This window comes from Athene cunicularia (assembly GCF_003259725.1).
Source record: "Athene cunicularia isolate RWA chromosome 1 unlocalized genomic scaffold, athCun1 chr1_part2, whole genome shotgun sequence".
Taxonomy (NCBI): domain Eukaryota; kingdom Metazoa; phylum Chordata; class Aves; order Strigiformes; family Strigidae; genus Athene; species Athene cunicularia.
In genome coordinates this window covers 32,579,704-32,599,295 of record NW_020799092.1, presented here as the reverse complement: position 1 = coordinate 32,599,295, position 19,592 = coordinate 32,579,704, and the positions used below count along the sequence as shown (strand labels likewise).

Here is a 19,592-nt window from a genome sequence, read left to right as displayed (position 1 = left end):
GGGGGGGGGAGGGACGGGGACAACCCAAAAACCCAACAAACCAAAACTGAACTCTGTGTAGTTGAGATCACTGAGCCATAAGCCTCAGGTTGTAGCTATCAAAATTGCAGTTTTGATAAAACCTCATTTATTTACATGCGTCTTAGATATTTTTTAGTCCACTTCTGCTCGAGTGGAGCAGTTTCTCATAAGCACAAAGATGTTTTAAGGAAAAATTAAAACTTGTGTAAACTTACTGTTTTTAAAAGAAACCTCTTGGATTGTAGCATCTAAAATAAAACCTGCATTCCTTAACCTAAATTCTGTCTAGTATATTGAAACAACATAGTTGCATAGTTTTGTAAGTCTATTTGTTAAAACATCTTTAACTGGATCAAAATAAACATTGGGTGAGGCACATTAATATCACTGCTGGCATTTAAATAAAAACTGAAGTTAATACTTTGATTGCTTGCTTTCAACATTTATTTTATGCCCCCAAAAACCTTCCAGTTTTACATATACAATTACATTAGACCTTGCTGCAGTTAAAATACCACTATGCAAACAAGAGTATCACAGAGCTTCACCAACAGATTTCCTAAACCAATGCTGAAAATAACCCACGGGAAAAGACTGTTGCTGAGCATATAAATGGGTCTTTTCTCAATTCTCATGTCACATTTGACTCTCCATTCTACATCTGAGATATTCTCCAGAGCTACATGTTGTTAACCTGCAATTAAACCAAGGTTGACAACTGGAGACAGAGCATGTGTGTTGGAGGTGGGGAAAAGCCAACATCCAGTGACAAATATGCAACATTAACTTCTCTTCCCCCATTTTAAGGAAAAGGAAATACATATGAAGAATGACAAAATTAGGGGAAAAAAAAAAGAAAAGACATGGAGTAAAAGAGTTAAAGAAAAAGCATTGGTGATTAATTTATGAAAGTGTGTCACTGCATTTCTCTTAGCCCCAGGAGTAGGGGTTGTAAAAGCTCTATCCACCTTGAACAAAATAGCCTCTTGGAGTCTAAAACAATTTAACTTAACATCTAATATACTAAGTAATTTGTTGACAGATAGAGATAGTGTAAGGTATGCTGTTTTGCAGAATAAAGCAACTATAGATTTTTGTTACTGGCACAAGGACATGGATGTGAAGAATTTGAGGGTATGTGCTGTGTGAATCTTTCTGATCACTCTCAATCTATATTTAGGCATTGTTAGTGACTGCAAGACAATATGCATAGTGGGATTATTGACATGCTGTCTTCCTGTTTTAACAAGATGTTGTCTGTCTTGTGTGGTAAATAGGATGGAGGCCTTAAGAAAAAGGGGAATTGTGGGTGCGTATGCTGGATTGCGAACCTTCTGCATCACTGACAATGTACAAGTATCATCAGCATTTGGGTTAGAAGATAAACAACGTCTAAATTAATGACACATTTGTGTTAGAAGACTAACGATGTCTAGATTAACAATGGCCAAAAGCAAAAGAATTTGTGCTTGTTAGGGAAGAAACAGATAAGAAGGGATTCCTTAAAGTAACAAAGCAGAAACTTATCTACTGGCTGCCCACGGTTAGTAGTCCTTATCAAAAGTGCTGAGAGGAACTAGTTTTTGAAATGAGCGTGTGCTAGAGCAACACACGGATCTGCTGTTATTTTTAGAATGTACAAGAATATATAAGGACTTGTTTTTCTAATAAACTTCGGAGCTTGACTGTTAACCATATTGGTGCGTGGCTTGTCTCACAACCTTGTCCTGCAGATAAAGGGTTCCCTGCAACAGAAGTGCATGACACCTGAGTTCCAGTTATCCTGTTTGTGGGAAACAGGCTAAAGGACATAGGGTTTCTATGTGCTGCTTTGCTTACTTCAGGCTCTCCTGCATACCACTAAGCCACCCTTCAGCTGAAAGCATGAGCTGACATGCTGAGCTGAGGCAACGTCACCGGGAGGAAGGACGAGGACATCCTTGTATTGTACTGGGAGATCAATGGGAACAGCACAGTTAGGACATTTTTGCCATCTCTGCTGAGCACTTCTTTGGTAGGAAACAAAGGATAGCACAGTTTACCCTCAAAATGTCTCTTCTAATGCACATGGACTGCATGTGCTCCAAGGTTAACATGATGCAATTTTCTAGACTGCATAAGACTGACAAAAGTAACCACCAAACCTTTTGGAGAGCAGCAGAGGGATCTGCATAGCAGCTGGGCAGTGCAACCCAGCAGTGCCTGCCTCATCACCACTGTCAGCTTGCTCCCTCTCTCACACTCCCAAACATGCCCAGCCCCGAACTTAAACCACATCTGTTTTTCTGTAGCACTTGTACTACCATCTGATAAGTTGGAAATTTGTCATTATTGCACCTCCAACTCTATTAGAAGTTTTCCTCTGTGCTGTATTCATGCCAACCGGCTTCACCCACTGCTTTCTTTTACCAAAATCAATAGGGAGCTTGAAAATAGGGCTGAAAGAAATACCAAAGACAAAAATTCTCTTTCATGACAACAGTTTTTCCCATTTCATAAGACTTTTCAAGACTGGACTGTATACTAGAATAATGGATTTGGTATTAGAAAAATGTAGTTCTCCAACTCTTTTCTCTCTCTAATTGGAGAGAGAAAGCATCAGACCTCAGAATCTTTCTCAACATCAAAACAGATGAAATCAGCACATCTCAAACCCATTTGGATGAGAATGTGTCAAGATTCTTTGAAAGCAAGGAAGTTCCTATTTATTCTGATATAAAAAAAATGGGGGTGGGGGGATCGGTATACTCCCAGATTGCTTTAGATTTAGACATTTCCCAGAGTGCATATATTTATATTATTCTTACAACAGATAAATTTTATTTCAGGTTGTATAGCAGACTAAACTGTAAAGCTGTATGACCAAAAGCCACTCGAATACTAAGGAAAACTACTTCTGTTACTGGAAAAGCAGACCATGGAGACAATGACTTGTATAACGTTTCTTGCAAGGGAAGAAAAGAAAACCCCAAACACCCTATATGCTTTCCTGAGTAAAAAAATTCACTGCAAGTCTTTCATGTAGTTTCACGTGCTACTCTATTAGTATAAAATAATTAACTTTACACAACAAAACAGAATAATTCCAGACCCAAGATCAGTGATTCGACTAACTGTGCAGAAAGAAAAGGAGCTCCTTGAGCAGCTTACAGCCTCAGGGTGAGGGTCCACCATCTACATGCACCCAATTCCTTTCCAGAGTCCTTGTGTTAGAACATCAATATTCCCAAACATCAGTACTACCACTTCTCACCAATATTTCCACTTCTCACTGATTTGGACTCTGATTAGACATCCCTAACTTCATTAAAGAATTTGTTTCTTCATAGTCTGTAAAAGCAAAACATGAGAAGTCAGCAAAACATAATACTCCTTATGCCCGGTCGCCAATAACTGCTTTGTCCATTCTCTGCTCCCAAGCACCAGAGCTGGGACTGCCAGATATGCTTTGCATTCAGCCTCCCGGGAGACGGGAAGTGGAGATCTAAGCCATCTGACTCACTCTTACTGACAAGCCCTCAGAGTTGGCAGAAGCCTACCAGCTGCATAACATGGACGTGAGAAAAAGCAAGGTAGAGAGGGGAAAAAAAAAAGGCAGGCTCAAGTAAACAGAATACAAAAAGTCAGCGATAACACATGACCGAAGACAATGAAGCCTGATAGGGAACCTACACAGCATATTACCAAAGCTATTCCATTAAAATCTGAGGTACAACTGCAGACAAAGAATTTAACATACAACTAAGGGTGGCAGAAGTCAGCTAGAAGCAGAGGGGGAGATCAGAAGACAGGACGACTGCAGAGCTGATGGAGGAAAAGCAACCTGCCTTCTTCAGATCATAAATTAACCCATTATCTTTAAGAAGGAGATGAAATCCACATACCTGGCCTCTACTTATCAGGAAATTATATCCTCCAATAAAATTGAGTAAAAAAAGGTATTTCTTAATGTATAACAACTGCAATATCCAAAATATATTTTGTGCATTCAAATTTCAGCACAACTGTTTGGAAACTGCTTTCAAATGCTACTTAGACCCTGCAGTACTTTATTAATTCAGTGTTTCTCTTGAAATGTTTTTGAATGGGAATTTTGCAATTGCCTTCCCTAATGTTGCTAAACTGTAAACACCACCACATTTATCTGGTGCAATACCACTCATGAGAAGCATGTCTCAACCCGAACAAAGTTCAGTACATCAAAAAGGAATATGTATCAAAGCAAAGTGCTTAACCACACAGATTTCAATACTAAATTCAATATTACAGGAAGGCTTTCATGGACACTTAATTGACCTCTGGGGACTCAGTCACCAAAGCAGAATTTAATCCGGAAAAATAAACTTACATTTTTCATTGAGATGCTCATTTCTGGAAAAGCAATGGATTATTCTAAATCAGCAGGGGTGGGAAAAATAGGGAGCAGTATTTACTTAAACCAACATTAAGATCTCAAAGGATTGTTGTGGAATGATACTCCCCACCCCAGCCTTTTCCAAAGAAAAAATCCTAGCCAGAAACATGACTCAGCTATAAAACTCGTCAAAGTCAATTAGCAGTCATGTACGTTTGCAGCATCTGAAGGAACACTGTCAAAAGTAGCCAGTAAATACAGTATGCTATTCCCTGAAGGGTGAAGGAGCAGACTTGCTCAACCTGAAGTGCAATGCTCTTGCCTAGAACAAAGTAACAAAGACCAAAAGGAAGCCCACAAGATACAGAAGTTTCCATTTTCAGTGGCGTGACAAATGTCCTAAGGCACATTCATTGTTCCTTTGCATATTTAGATGACTGGACAAGTGTAGACTCAATTTTACTTTCAATTTTAAGGAAGATTTTGCTGTCCTCCTCAGAATAAAAGTTTGTTACTAAAAAGAGAATAAGAAATGCATTAATATTTCTCATTGAATAGGAGGTTTTAACGAAATGGTGTTACTTGAAAAAAGAACTGTTACAACCATTGGTCTCTGACATTAAATTGAATTGTGGTGGTACCAGCAGCACTGACGTTTCACCTCACTTTTCAGGCCTGAACCAGTCATTTCTTAAAAAAACAAACCCAAAGAGACTGCTTTCCCTCTTGTTATCTGCAATTGGATAATGATATTTAAAACTTCTTTTACATTTAACAGTACATTTTCTATCCCAGAGCAGCTATTGTTCACTCACTTTGTTTACAGAGTCCTCATAATAACACATTCAAATTAATTATCCATTTTAAATTGGTAGTCAAACAGGTGGACTAGTACAAAATAAACAGTCCTTAAAAACTGTTTCAAGAGATTTCTTTTTTCTATAGTGGAAACAAAGCGTGGATTATCTGCTCCCAAGGTATTGTCATTGCTTCCTGAGAACATTCCCCTTAACTATGCAACACAAACAAAACCCAGCAGTCTGCCATCAGCAGCACCTGTCCCACCTCAGTGGTTCACACACTGTACCAGGACCCTGGTTCTCTTCCTTTCAAAGCCAAGCCCACTTTCAGCTGAAGGGAGGCTGACATCAATGCAAAAATCAAGCGGTAAGTGACAACTGATACCCACCATTACCCAGGCCCGCCATTTGCATTTAAATCCCTATGGGGAAGCCCAAGCAAATAAAAATATCTGAATTTAATAAGACGTATGAAGTTAGGATTAGTGTCAGAAGCTATTACCATTCTCCATTAAAGCATACTGCTTTCACAAAATGGGATTAGCAGGAAATTTCTCAGTAACACCAAAGCACTGGGTACATAATGAAAATTTTATTTCTTCCTCCAGAAAAAAAAATGTAGTATGAGGTAAAGACACCACTGAAATCTTTTGGTAATGGCAAGCCTGGCATTCAGACTTAATATACTTCATATATGCTATTATGACTAGAAGTGTAGGCAATTGGTCTGTGAATTTCTCAGAACAATAATCTCATTTGTACATTGGCTTTAATCATAAAATAATTTGCTTTGAGATCTCCATTACCAGTGCATTACAAGAGTTTTACGTGCCATAATCTATAAAAAAAGAGCTAAGTGCGTGTTCTGACAGGCTGGGGAAAATGCGAGCTGTAATTATTTCAGTAACATCAGCACTGTTTCTCTAACCAGTTTTATAATGCCATCCGGCCCAGGAAATGATAAAAGGCTCTTAAAGAACTATGCGTAAAAGGTAAGATGGTATTGATAAAGAAGCTTCAAAGGATTTGAGATAACAACGGATGGGAAAACTGGAAAAGCTTCCTGCCCAGCTCTGTCTGGGTGGAGACCCTTACACCTCCCAAGCCAGAGTTAAGATGAATACCTGTACCTTCTTCTCCAGCAGCTGATCCAGATCAGGACACCACAGCTCCATTGTGTCCCTTTTTTTCTCCTAGGGATTCCTTTGATCCCTAAGATCTACTGCAGTAACTGCATGCATTAATTGTTTCCTAAGGTAGTTTCTCACTATGTAATTTAGTTTAAAATAAACACTTATATAAAGGGCTCTGGTTATGGTTTTCTATGTATGCTTTTTAAAGAAAAACACAACACAAACCCAGTTATGTCAAGAACATCCAGCTTAGGAAGCAGCTATATGTGCAGATGTGCCAAGGTGCAAGATATCACTTAAACCCTTAAAACATCATTGGCACTGGAGAAGGTTTGTGTGGAGAGGGAATAACTGTACATCTTACGCACTCGGCCAGGTAAGAAAACTACAGAATTTCACTCAAGGAGCAACTCCAGTCTCAATGTCTACCATGCTTCATACAGAAAAACTGTCCTGTTCGTTTCCTAAAGCAAACATTCACCTGGATCCAGAACCACAATGCAAACCAAAATAGATCACAAACACATAATATATTCTTGTTTAAGTTTGGTGTCATCCTTCTTAGGTAAACCAAATCAAGCTAATACCAAGAGAGTGTGGTCAAAACCCCTGAAAGATACCTGAAGATTAGATTTAAACAAAAAGCATACACTCAGTCAGGAATTTAAGGTATACCAAAGACAAAACCAAGAAACACCCTACTGTAAGCAAGAAAAATACTCAACAACAACATAAATATATACACCAATACCAAGAACATAACTAGATAACCTACTTCCCATGATCAGGCTTCATGCTTTCCATCAAACAGTCCAATGTTGAGAATATCAACTCTATAAACAATTAACACAGGATGCTACTTAAAACATATGTCTTCTCCTATGTAAGAGGACATGCTCTCCTCAAGAATGGCCAGCTATCAGAGCATGTGTTTGCTACACACACATCCAAGATGAAATGAAGCTTAGTGAAAAATGAAGTTAAATGTGACTATCTCATTGTCACATTTATTCTTGTCATTATGCATATATTCTCAACAGTATAAAGAAGTTTGCTGGGGACTATGAGATATACAGGCTGCATATTTCATGCAAACCCTTATTGCTGGTTTGAGATAAAATTTTTGGGATCTGAAAGACAACTGATTAGCTGAAGTTAAATTGTACCCTACTGGGTCAAAACAATGCTTCACCTGTTACTACACTCTGACAGACACAGTAAGTGATGCTATTTAGGGAGAACATGAGCCTGGCCACTCTTCTCATCATCCACAGCCAGAGTATTACTGATACTAAAAGACGTGTTCCTGCCTATTCTATTTAGCATATGTTTTGGAAATATCTATGAATTGGTCCAATCCCTTTTTGAATCTGCTGATATTATCTGTCTCCACCATCTCCTGAGATGATGAAACACAGCAGCAACCTGCAGAGCCACCAAACCCCTTTTTTCAGTAATATTCAGTGTGAGTCACACAGAACTCGTGCACTGCTACTGGCTTTATTGGGAGATGCAGAAGACTCGCTATATTCAGGGAGAGGCCCTATCTTTTGTTATACCTGAAAAGCTTTCAAGACCTGATGAAGGATTTGCATACTCAGAAGCTTGTCTGCTTTTCCCAGCTCTATCTGCTATCTAAAAATATATTTATTTCCCCTACTAACCTAGCAACTACGCATTCTATGGACACATTCAAGTTCATCCTGAGACTGTGGTAAGGTTCATTCCACCTCGTTTAAGTATTCTTGCATACAAATACATGACTGAATTTGATTTGTTTTGATTAAATGTGGAAAAGCACATAGGTTAGTTTCCCAGATGTTGATCCTCTAGGAGGAATAACTAGCTTACTTTTCCTCTTGACTCTTTACCAAGTACAAACAGTTTTCAAAACAGCAAAAGCATATAGAAAGATATGAAGCAGCAACTGTCCTGTTGACATTTAAGAAAGGGATACATCCTCTCAAGTCATCATCTAAACATGCTTACAGCCAACAATGGAGCTGTTTAACTTCCTTTTTCTCTTTATTTTACCTGCCAAGTCTCAAATGCCTGCTTGTAGCTTCACAAGGCTCCTCAACCTCATAGAAGCCAGGGCTCTGGTCTTCCCCGCTGCTGGAGTTATGCCATTCAAAACAGAGATTCCTCCCAGCACCCATTGCAAAAGGCAAGTTCTCATACTCAGGTATTTCCTCATAGTGACGCACGTTCTCGTATTCTGGAGCACAAGTGGTGGTTACAGAATTCAAATGCATTTGTGACAAATCCTCTCCCAAAAGTACATGCCCATCTAAAGATTCCAGCCTTTGGTTATTCCGCATCTCAGGTTGACTTCTGTTTCTCTGCCTCTTCTTCTGTAATGCCGGACTACTTATTTCTATGGAATGTGCCTTAGCAGATTTAGCTTTCCTTTCATTGCCTACAGATGCTATATTCTGGTTGTTACCACCTCCATATCCATCCCTGGTGGAAAGGTTGACAATAGCACTATCCATTGACTGGCTGCCTTTAGACAGAAATTTTTGGAAGTCGCTTTTCATTAAGCAAACCGACAGTTTCATGTTGAGAAACTTTTTCAAGCTGTTTTTCTTCTGATGGTCTTTGCAAGGCTTGTCTGTCCTATCCATGTCCACAGAAGAGAGAGATTTGGCCCTAGGCTTTGTGACAACAGTCAAGTGGTTGAAGTTGGTGGCAATGTTAGCAGTTTTTAATGATTCACAATTTCCTGAAAATGGAAGAATAGGATGAGGTAACTTCCAGATGGGTTTCTCAGAAGAACGTTTGGGAATGTCACAGGATGACAGTACACCTTGCTCCTTGGCTGCTGGATGCATGAAGTGAGATCCTTCCAGAACGCTGTTCGATTTGTCCTCACTGGAGGTGTAAGAACTTTTTTCCACAAGTTCTGCTGATGCAGCTTTTTTCAGCAGGCCAGCAGCTGGAAGGCTGTGTCTCTGCGGTTTCTTAGGAATGATTTTTGGAGAACTTTCATCCTTTATTTTAACTTCTTTATCTTCCAATTTTTGTGGGGAAACATGGAGGCTAATGGAAGCAGATGAGTGCTGACTGCTAGTTAATTTAAGTTGCTTTGGCAAGCTCATGGACAAAGTATCACACCTAATGAAGTTAGTCCTTCTGTCCACAGCATCTAGCATACTGGTATCATCTGTCATCTCATCCATGGAGTTAACTAAGTTATGGTCTGCATCTAAAGAACATTTACCACTTTCCACCATATCAGAAGTTCTGTGTGACAACTGAGGCAAAAGATTTTGTGAAGTTGACTCTTCCACAGAAGGTTCCTTCACATGATCCATTTTGTCTGCAATGTTTTGAGTTACCTCACATTTTTCAGGATGAAGCACTTCTGCATTACTATTATTATAACACACACTTTGACCAAGGATATTAATTTTTGCTGGCTTTTTAAAGCCTTGGTCCACAAGCCCAAAGGAATCTTTCTCTGAATTAGATGGTTCCTTTGTTCCTTCTCCTGTGGTGTCTATGCCATCCTGACGGACTAGACATGCAGCACGTGCCTTTCTTGGCTTTGGGACAGGAAGCACTTTTGAGCTCAGGACTGAAGACATTTCAAAGGAGGCTATATCAGCATCTGCTTTCTTATCTATGTCACCTGAAAATGCACTATTGCTACTTAAATTTTCATTTTCCAGTATTTCCTGGTCTAATCGACAAGAGCAACTGTGGTTATTTTCAATCAAACTAGGACAAATTTCAGACATCTTCAATTTATCAGCACCAAGCTTACCATCAGTATTTTGCTGCTTCCCTTTAGCTACCTCAGAAGACAATGAAGCCTGTACAAGTTCCATAAACTCTATTTTAACGTCATTCTTGGAACCACTGCCATCCCCTTTGTCAAGTTTGTCTGCATAGCTATGCCTCACAGGACTGCTGTTAGGAAACACACTGTGAGTTAGAACATCCTTAAGTTTCTCTTCCAAAATGCTGGCTTTCAAAACCACTTGACTTCTACTTGCCAGTTTTTCATTGTGACTATCCTCCAGAGCTAGTGTATTTTTTTCACCAACTTTGATGTTCTCTAAGTTTTCCAAGTGCTCAAAAATGATCTGAGTTTTACAGGTGTTCTCCCCATTTCCAAGCTTATTAAGGCATTCAAATTTGCAAGATGAAACTGGTAGAATATACGCTGTGTTACCAGCACTCCCTTCTGAGGCTTCATTTTTATAGTTCAAGTGGTCTAGTGTTTGAGAAGAATCTCCCCTGTGCTCCTCAAAGCTTTTTGTGCTTTTTCGTGTAGATGACGGAGGTTTAACTTCTGGAACAGATGAGCTCTTGAGAACCTTTGGTTTCGGTGCAATTGCTGGCTTGGTTTTCCTTGCTGCTTGTATAACACCAGAAAGTACAACATCAGGCTTTGGTGCAACAGGTGGAGGTGCTGCCTTGTGTCCTACCACAAATTTTGGTTTGGGGGCCACTGGCGGCTTCTTAATTTCTAGGAAGGATAGAAAACAAAGACTTTAGTCACCATCAGCCCACAGAACAACTTCACCTACACCACAGTATTATTAGAAGTTTTGTGACATTTAAGTCATGTGATCTACAAGATCTCGATGTGTGTGTGTATATATTTTTCTTTTAAAAGCATGCCTCCCTTTCCTACCACCACTTTTTTACTAGTTGCCTTTCTTTGTTTTAACAGGGACAAGCAAGGAGTGGTAGGAAAAGTCTTCAAGGGTAACTTGTTCGTTAAAAAACAGTTTAACTTCATGAAAGTGCACGTCCTTGCTCAGATGCTAAAGTATGATGCTAATAAAACCAGAGCAGATTAGCCTGGTCTTGCAGTTTGAACTATTATAATACTGTTTAAAAATGGTACAAATATGTTAAGTGCCTCATATATAATAAGCCATGAAGATAACAAAACAGCTAAGGTAACTACCATGACAGTCCAGTCCCTTCCCCTACCACCTTGGAAATGTGTAGCCTACAATTCCCCTTTCCCTTCCTCTTCTTTTCACACAATATTGAGATGGATCACTGCACCAGCTGTAAAGCTGCCATGTCATTACCATCGGTTGAGTTAAATGAGTCTGTGGTGTGATGTTAATGCAATAATTTGTGGCAAATCAGTAGTTTCCTACTGTAAAAGTAAAATACTGTTTCTGTGCATCTTAGAATATTACTTTTCCCAACATGGCACTGTCTAACCTAGAAACAGTCACCACTGCTATGACTTATGACCCGCTTGACAGCACAATATGACGAACCCTGGGGAGAGTGGGCAGCAGGAAAAGGAGCACACAAGGAACTTGAAGATTATGGAGTTTTGACCATGTCGTTGGGTTTGGGTAGCTTTGGGTTTTTTTGTTTGTTTTGTGGTTGTTGGGGGGGGGTGGAGGGGGTGGGTGTGTGTGTGTTAAGGTATGCCTGAAACATTTTAATATTGTAGGAGATCATTTATGACCAATTTATTTCCATGTGCTACAATAATTTCAGATTTGAGTGCTTTGAGTGATTTTTGACATATGAAAACTGATTTATAAAGTAAACAAGTTTCTCATTCTGTTTGTTAATGTACTACCTCTGTATTTATTACCTTTACTTTTAATAATATTTTCATATACTTTCAGGAAGTCATACACATGTTAAATAAAACTCTCAAGAAAACATACTAATTAGCGTTTCAAATGCAAAGGGACTGTCTAATCCATTGATTTATTATTCCCTTTGAACTACGGATTTTGTGTTTGGTTGTTTTTTATCACTATCATTATTATAGATGTGCAACTATATCCTAATCTCTAGCCTAGAAAGAAGAGAATAAAGTTTCAGTCTTGGGGTTTTTTGTTTTAGATTTTTGCTTGTTTGTTAAAAAAAAAAAAAAAAAAAAAAAAGCAGATGCCCTCAGTTGCAAGCATTTCCCAAATGCTAAGCCGCTGCTCTAAGCAGATGGCCAGAAACAATGTCTCTACTATAGAAACAGGAAAACCATGTTTTTCGAGGACATGAATCATTAAATGGTATCCAGACTGACTCCACTTACACTTAGAATAGCTGTCCTTGCTGCAATTATATTAGCAAAGAGGTAAATGCTGTGGCAGAGACAATTTTAAAACACTGTGCAAGAGGGAATGCAGAATTTCTTTCCAAAGGAACAGCTCCATGCAGTCACTGACAACAGTCAGCAGTGACTACTTGCTACTGCAAAGGCTGTACCACCTCCTGCTTCCTGTCCAAAGACAGGTTTCCCACAGAGTGAAGAGTCAATAGTTCGCTAGGAAAAAAAGAATAACCCTTTGGATGGGCAACTACTGATCCTGAACAGCAGAAGAGCGCTGTACACTCACTTTCAGACAAGGCAACTTTCTATCCAGTTGGACAATAAAGTGATGGCAATAAAGGAGCTTGTTTTCTATGGCAAAAAACGAGGGAGGGATGCCCATTTTGCCACAGAATGCAAAGCAGTAGTAGACCTGGGCCATGTTCAGTAGTACTTGTTAAGTTATTAAAGCTCCCTGAAAATAGGGGAAAGAGTCTGCCTGGGAATCCCCCCTGATGCCCAAATGAAAGAAACAGATTGCAGAAGATACAGGAGATTAACACTGGCTAAGTAAGTGATATCATCCTGTGGATTACTTGTCCCACTCTGCAAACTGAAGTCCATAAACCTTGGAAGTTTCTCTCTATAGTGGGACTGCCTAACATTTTGGATAGCAATCAAACTAGATTACTCTGCAGGACTTTCAGCTAGTGTTTATTAGGGAGGACATTCAGAAGTTACAATATGATACTATTATCTGAATATAAGATTCAAAACTAAAACATGAAAATGTAAAGGGATGCAAAGAAAACAAACCAGTTACCTATATGCCAATAGTGGAAACCTGGATAATGAACAGAGTGAGAAAAATTCATTTCTGATAATGTCTGATTCAATACGATTTCTGAAGCCTACTAGAATTTTTCAAATTACTTCAATGTTAAAAAGCATTGGGACAAACAGAAGAGATGGGCAAATTGTGTGGTATAATAAAGACACCACTGTCTGCTTTAAAGTGGTTGCTCATTTCATCTGGAGTAGATATGGGTCAATGTATTAACAGGCACATTACAATCTTGGTATCAATACAGATCTGCAGTCAACCACTCAATCAGAAAGGAATGTGATGAAGGGCTCTTTCAAACATAAATATGATGCAAGACAAAAGACTCCAGGAAGGGAATGCATACCAGTAGTTTTCCTCAACAAAGTATCTTTAAGTTTCGGAAAAATACAAGTGATGAACTTCCTAGAAAAAAATCACAGGAGCTAGGCAAGGGTGAAATTATGTTAGATTTTGATTATAAATCAAAAATTAAAGATAAACCAATCCCCTGTGTGAGGGTAAAAAAAACAGTTCTACATAATACTGCTTTAAAAGGGACAATTTCCCATCCTGAATAGAAGGAAAAGTAAGTAGGAGGCAAATGTTATATATAAAGGTGTAAGGAATGACTGGAAGTCATATGAGAGTGACTTTTTGTTAAATGACAAGCATAAGCAAGCTTCTTTAGTGAAAAACCGTAAATATAATCAAGAAACCATTATACAACAAATGCATGGAGTGGTGAGTTGTATGGACAATGAGCTTTTTCCTGGTGCCATATGGAACCATTCACCTAAAACCAGAGATGAAGAGAATTTGGAAATCATTGTAGATAGTTATTTTATGAGAGCTCCATGCAGGTCTGTAGCCAAGAGGTAAATAACCCATCAAATTACAAGGAGATAAATATAAAAAGATAAAGGGAGATGAAAATATTTCTGTACACAGCACCTGCCAGACCTAGGGACATGCTATGTCATCTTCTGGCATTCTTAGATAAAAACTTGGGACAAATGCAAGAAATCACTACAGAAGTATCCAAGGTGTAAAAATCATGCCTCAAATCCCAAGAAAGCTCATCCTGCTTAATTTAACCAAGAATTTAAGAAGTGAGATGGCAATATCATATATATCATGCACATGTAAAATATTTTTGATAACAGATGGCTCTTTAATCAAGGGGAAAAAAAAAAGACACAATGAGATTCCACACTTGACCACTGAAGTTTGACAAGTTCAAACCAGAAACAAAGCTTTAAAATTATTATTAAACCCAAAGGATAATTAACTACAGCAACATCTCGCCTAGGGCTGGGGTGAAGTCACTAGCACTTACAGTAAACCTAAACTCACTTTCTGAGATGTATACAAGCTTCAGAGGAAATTTTGGACTGGACATTGGATTGTCTGACTTGTTTTGCTCTGGAGATTAGAATAGACATTCACTGTGACTTCCCCTGCTCCCCCATGTACTCTTACCCCATTTCTCAGAGAGGATCCCTGCATCCAGACTAGCATCACAGGTTACCAATAATAAACGCAAATGTAAGGGCAGAAACACGAAGTTTTATTTGCATAAACGGATTAGATGATTAAGAGCCAGGGGAAGCAGCCAGAGATATCCTCCGACTTGCTTGACTAGGCAAAGGAAGAAATCCATAAATAAAGTAACTAACAAAGCTGCCATCACCAACAGGAAATCTACTGCTCATCTAGGAACAGCCAACACTGTGTTCAGTGCTGAAAAACCCCCCACCCCAATGCTTAAAAATACCAACACTCAACATCCTTTAAAAAAGTGGATTAAAAACCGCATTATTTTTCTGACTATAAATACCTATTAGAACCACCTATGCAGGTCAGTGCATAGGCTTTTTGTCCGACTTCAGATCACAGCCTACAGAACAGACATTTGTCCCTCTGGTGAATTATCTCCTCAGCACGCTGAGGAAAAAGCAACACCCATTCTCATCCTGCTGAGCTCCTCTGCAACTGAAGTTTGTTATTGCTCAACTGGCACATGTTCCAGTGCTACCTTCAAGCTGTTTTAGAGGATAACACCCTGGAACAACTTCTACTCTCAATGTTTTGCCTTAAAGTGTCCATTTCTGTTCTTCAGATGATGGGATTTGGCAACTGAACACCTCACTTAAAAATGCTCATGTCTTCTCCTAGGCAGTATCATGAATGAGCAGGAGTCAGTAAGACAGTGCAGTCTTAATGCACTATTATTACGCAGCTTTAAATCTTTTCTTGTTATCTTGCCTGCCCAGCACAGGAATAGGGAGAAAAAAAGATATATGAAGTTGAATGGAGACAAAACCAAAAAAAGCCCAAACCAACAAACCAAACAAAAGGTTCTGCAATAAACCCTACTACTGCTAAAGGAACATTTTCCCAGGTTCTCTTTATGCCCATGCTTTTGAGATTATCAACTTCTACACTTGGGAACAGCAAAAGAACAAGTTATGTTTGCGTGCATTGGTCCAAGAAACATGGACAAATGGTTCTGGATGCTGTTTTGCAAGCATAACTTAGTATTCCTTTCCATGCAACATTCCATGTGAACAGAGGCCTCTCTCCTGGTATTCAGTGTCCACTATGGGATTGTCTCTAGCCACCCAAGAGTTAATCCTGCGGCAGGATACTGCAACCCACCCTGAAGCAATAGCCTTTTGGAACCACAAAACAGTAGGAAGACAGTAAAACAATTAAACAGTGTGACATAAGATTTTCACAGCAGTAGAACCTGAACTTAAGGTATTGGCACACAGGTAAGTTACTATGGGGTAAACCAAGGTGTGACTTTAACAAATCAGCAGCTCTGCTGAAGCTGGCCATACATATACTCTTACCATACCGCACACTGTATGAGGTAGTTTATTCCTTTTCACCTACGAGGTGAAATCTATTTCGCATACTACTTCACATATCTATTTCACATGCACTAGGAAAAGTAAATGAAAGGGCTTGAAACAGTTACCGCTTAGCAGCTGGCCTACTGCAAATGTACATATCAGCTTTCTCACGGCACCTTGTTTACATACGCATATTGTATTCTCAGAGTTAGGAAATCACATCTGTAGGCTATATATGAAAATAAAATGATGCCCAGCTGTTATCTACCAAGTGACTAATGTGATGTCCTTTCTTACATGAAGAAAGAGCTCACTCCAACAGCCAATTCACTATTCTTGGGTCTACTTTTGGCATAAAACACTTCAACTCACAGACACAAAACAAGAAAGCCAATCCGGCTTTTAAAACCCATCTAGGGAGAGAGAAAATTGTTGCTCTATGTTTGGGCTACACTCAAGAGATTATTGTGATAGCAATTAATACATTGAACAGAGAAGCAGATAAAAGTATTTTAAAACTCCCATTCTCCATCAACTTACGCTTTAATAACTCATAACAAGGCTTTTCAGTTCAGTTACTTTGCTTTCAGTTACAGAAAGTTTCATTAGGTAGACACCTCAAAAAAGTATTCTGAGATCATTAATTTATTTCCTGTGAATGTGCATTTATTTTCTCATTATGCAGAGGCTCTGATTTTCTCAAGTACCACAATGCTCAAAAGAAAACAAAAAAAAATTGAATGAGTCGTGACATCCTGGAAGATAGCACATGTAGTTTTTAAAATACAAGGGAAAATGATGGTTTCCAAGACACTACAGTTTTAGAAAACATCCTAAGTAAACTGTAAAAGGAAAACATTAATTTCAAAATCTCAGGTTGTTCAATAACTTGTTGAAATAAAACAGGAAAGTTGGAGATAACTTTAGAGTAAGGACAAGAGATGAATAAACGACCTTTTAAGATTAAGATTGCATGCAGAGATAGAGCTGAGTAGGTCTAATGAGACTTGACACATTAGAGCGTAAGGGACATTATACCCTGTAGGCCTCATTTTTCTGGTCCTTGAAAGCAAGGAGGTTCGATTGGAAAAGCAATGTTGATTTTGTTTATTCTGTTCCTGCTATGTTTTTTTTTTCCCTTTGAATTACATTTCTGACATTAAAATACACTGCATGTTTCTCATTGTTGTTATCAAATTAGATTTCAAATTTAAGCTATACATTCTGTCCACATTAAATAAGCTGTATAGACTCACATATAAGGACTGTTTCTTCAGCAAGAAATAATAAGCGGCAAACTCATAACTCTGAGCTTTTGTTTTTCCCTTTTAAAGGCAAAGTGCATACTTGAAGACAGCACAATAGTTCCAAGCAGAAAATGATTAAATGTGCATTCATCAGTATCATATATAAAGAATATGCAGTACATGAGAAAGCAATGAGAGAATAGCTATAAATGAAGGTTGAAACCAACATAGAGATTGATCACTAAAATAAGATAATTTTTAATTATCTAGAAGTATTTTAAATAAGTGCTATAGTTCCTTAGTTCTAACATGTCCAAATTTACATATGCATTTTCAAATATGTAAGCAACAGCTATGGCAGAACTCCTTCACCCACCAATGAATTATGTCCACTTCTGGACTGAGATGTAACTGAAACAATTTTGTAGAGCGACTAGAAAAGATATCTAGTAAGAAACTGAATATGCACTGCATTATTTAGAAGGCAGAAAGCAAACTGCTGTGGATTCAATGCTGTGTTGTCCATGTTGGACCTTTTGCAACTTCTGTCCATGGACAAAAGCTGCGTTTAGTATTCTCTCCATACCATAATCTCCTCAAGTAGCAGAGTATCTCTTACAGAGTCCTGCATATCAAGCTGAAGTCACTTATACCTGCAAATCCTACTTAAAAATATTAAATCAATACTGATGATGCTGTACCCAGTTGCTTTCCTCTAAAGTTACATTAAAAAAAAAGATGCAAGAGACACTCAAGCTCTTCAAGTTAAACTGAAGGAAGAGCGGAAGGGTTTTGAGGCATGTCAAGTTCCATCTGAAGCCTTCACACATGATAATAACATTTTTACTGAAATGCTGTGTTACCAATCAGTTGTCAGAAAGCTAGCTACCTTACCTAGCCAGAGTAATAACTGAATTAACAATTTAATAATTTCAATGTAAGATATAGATCCTATAGATCACAAGATTGAAATTAAAATATGGGAGTTGATGAGTTTTTATGCGAGCAATAGCTTTATAAAGCATGTCTATGTATTTCAGGAACTGAATTCTGCAGCAATACCAAGAGACTGGTATTAAACCTTCAGAACTGTCTCTCAGCAGTCCTCAGTCTTTTCGTACCCTGTCTATGAGCTCCTTAACTAAAATGTCAAAAGTTGTCATAACACTGTCAGCAGAATCGTAAATCTCTGATCTTGTTTCACCTGTTCCCCATATATTTCTCTATCCTTACATAATTCATCACACATAAAAAACCTTTTTGTCCCCTCTTCAACTGCCTTCACATACCGCTCAGCTTCCCTCTTCCTGCCCACCAGGACTCTAAGCTGTCCCCTTCAAATCCCTCGCTAAAATTCATGTTTTCCATGAAACTCTCACTTTCTTTTTACTGATATTCCTCAGCACCCCTCTCACTTTTGCCTTCTAAGTGACTTTCTTCACAAAAACCCCTTCCTCCTCCCCTTTCCCACAAACACCATCACAACATAAAATAAAACAACAGAGAGACTCGGTCAATCTCAGCTCTACAAGTCCTGAAATCACTGTTTAGTACTAAAAATCTACCAACTTTCTGAAACGTCGTACCGTATCAAATTTTAAGAGCCCAACTCTAAGCTCTTGAGCACCCCCTAACATGTATCTTTTATTTGCACAGCTGTTTAACTCTTAAAAGAGCAGGGGAGATTGCACTACCAGCAGCACTCCTAAACATGAATTTAGAATGCAGCTGTTAAGTAGAGATGACATCCCTCTATTACATGTTTTTCGAGATCTAAACAAACTCAGTTCTATCATATGTATTAAAAGTAGAAATATACTAAATGGAACAGAAAAATGCATCAAAAAGGTTTTTATTTTTCAGTAAATTCTGACTAAGAGAGCCCAGATAACTTACTTAACGCTGGACTTGATAACAATTTGACATATCTGAAAGGAAAACACTGAGAATTAGGTTGATGATTTTGCTCGATGTCCTGTGTATTGCTTTTTCTTTAGAACATCCCCCAGCCCAATCGTTACAGGAAGCACTTTGCTGCTTCAGGATTATGCTGTAATTAGTTGCGTTTTCCACCCAATACATTATAATTTACATATGACATCTTTTCAGGGCAGGAAGTCCTATTCTTGTCTTCAAGCACACTAAGAAAGGAAATCTACTAATCTAACAGATGGGTGAACAAAAGTTCTAACAGAACACCACAGTGCAGCCAAACAAACAAATACGAAAAACTCCCTTAAACCCGGGGGGGAGCTCTTGTTTTAAACCAAGAATTTGCCTTGCAGGTCTTGTAGCCATTAAGTTGGTAGCGGTCAAGAAGGGGGGGGG

The 19,592-nt window shown here is 38.6% G+C and overlaps 1 protein-coding gene across 1 annotated transcript in view; it reads right to left on the bottom strand.

Moving 5' to 3' along the window:
• FGD6 (FYVE, RhoGEF and PH domain containing 6) overlaps positions 1–19,592 on the bottom strand; it is a 92,411-nt gene that overhangs the window by 56,181 nt on the left and 16,638 nt on the right. The window contains exon 5 of the mRNA XM_026864751.1: positions 8,343–10,808. Within this exon, the coding sequence (XP_026720552.1) occupies positions 8,343–10,808 (2,466 nt within the window). The remainder of the gene's footprint in view (positions 1–8,342; positions 10,809–19,592) is intronic.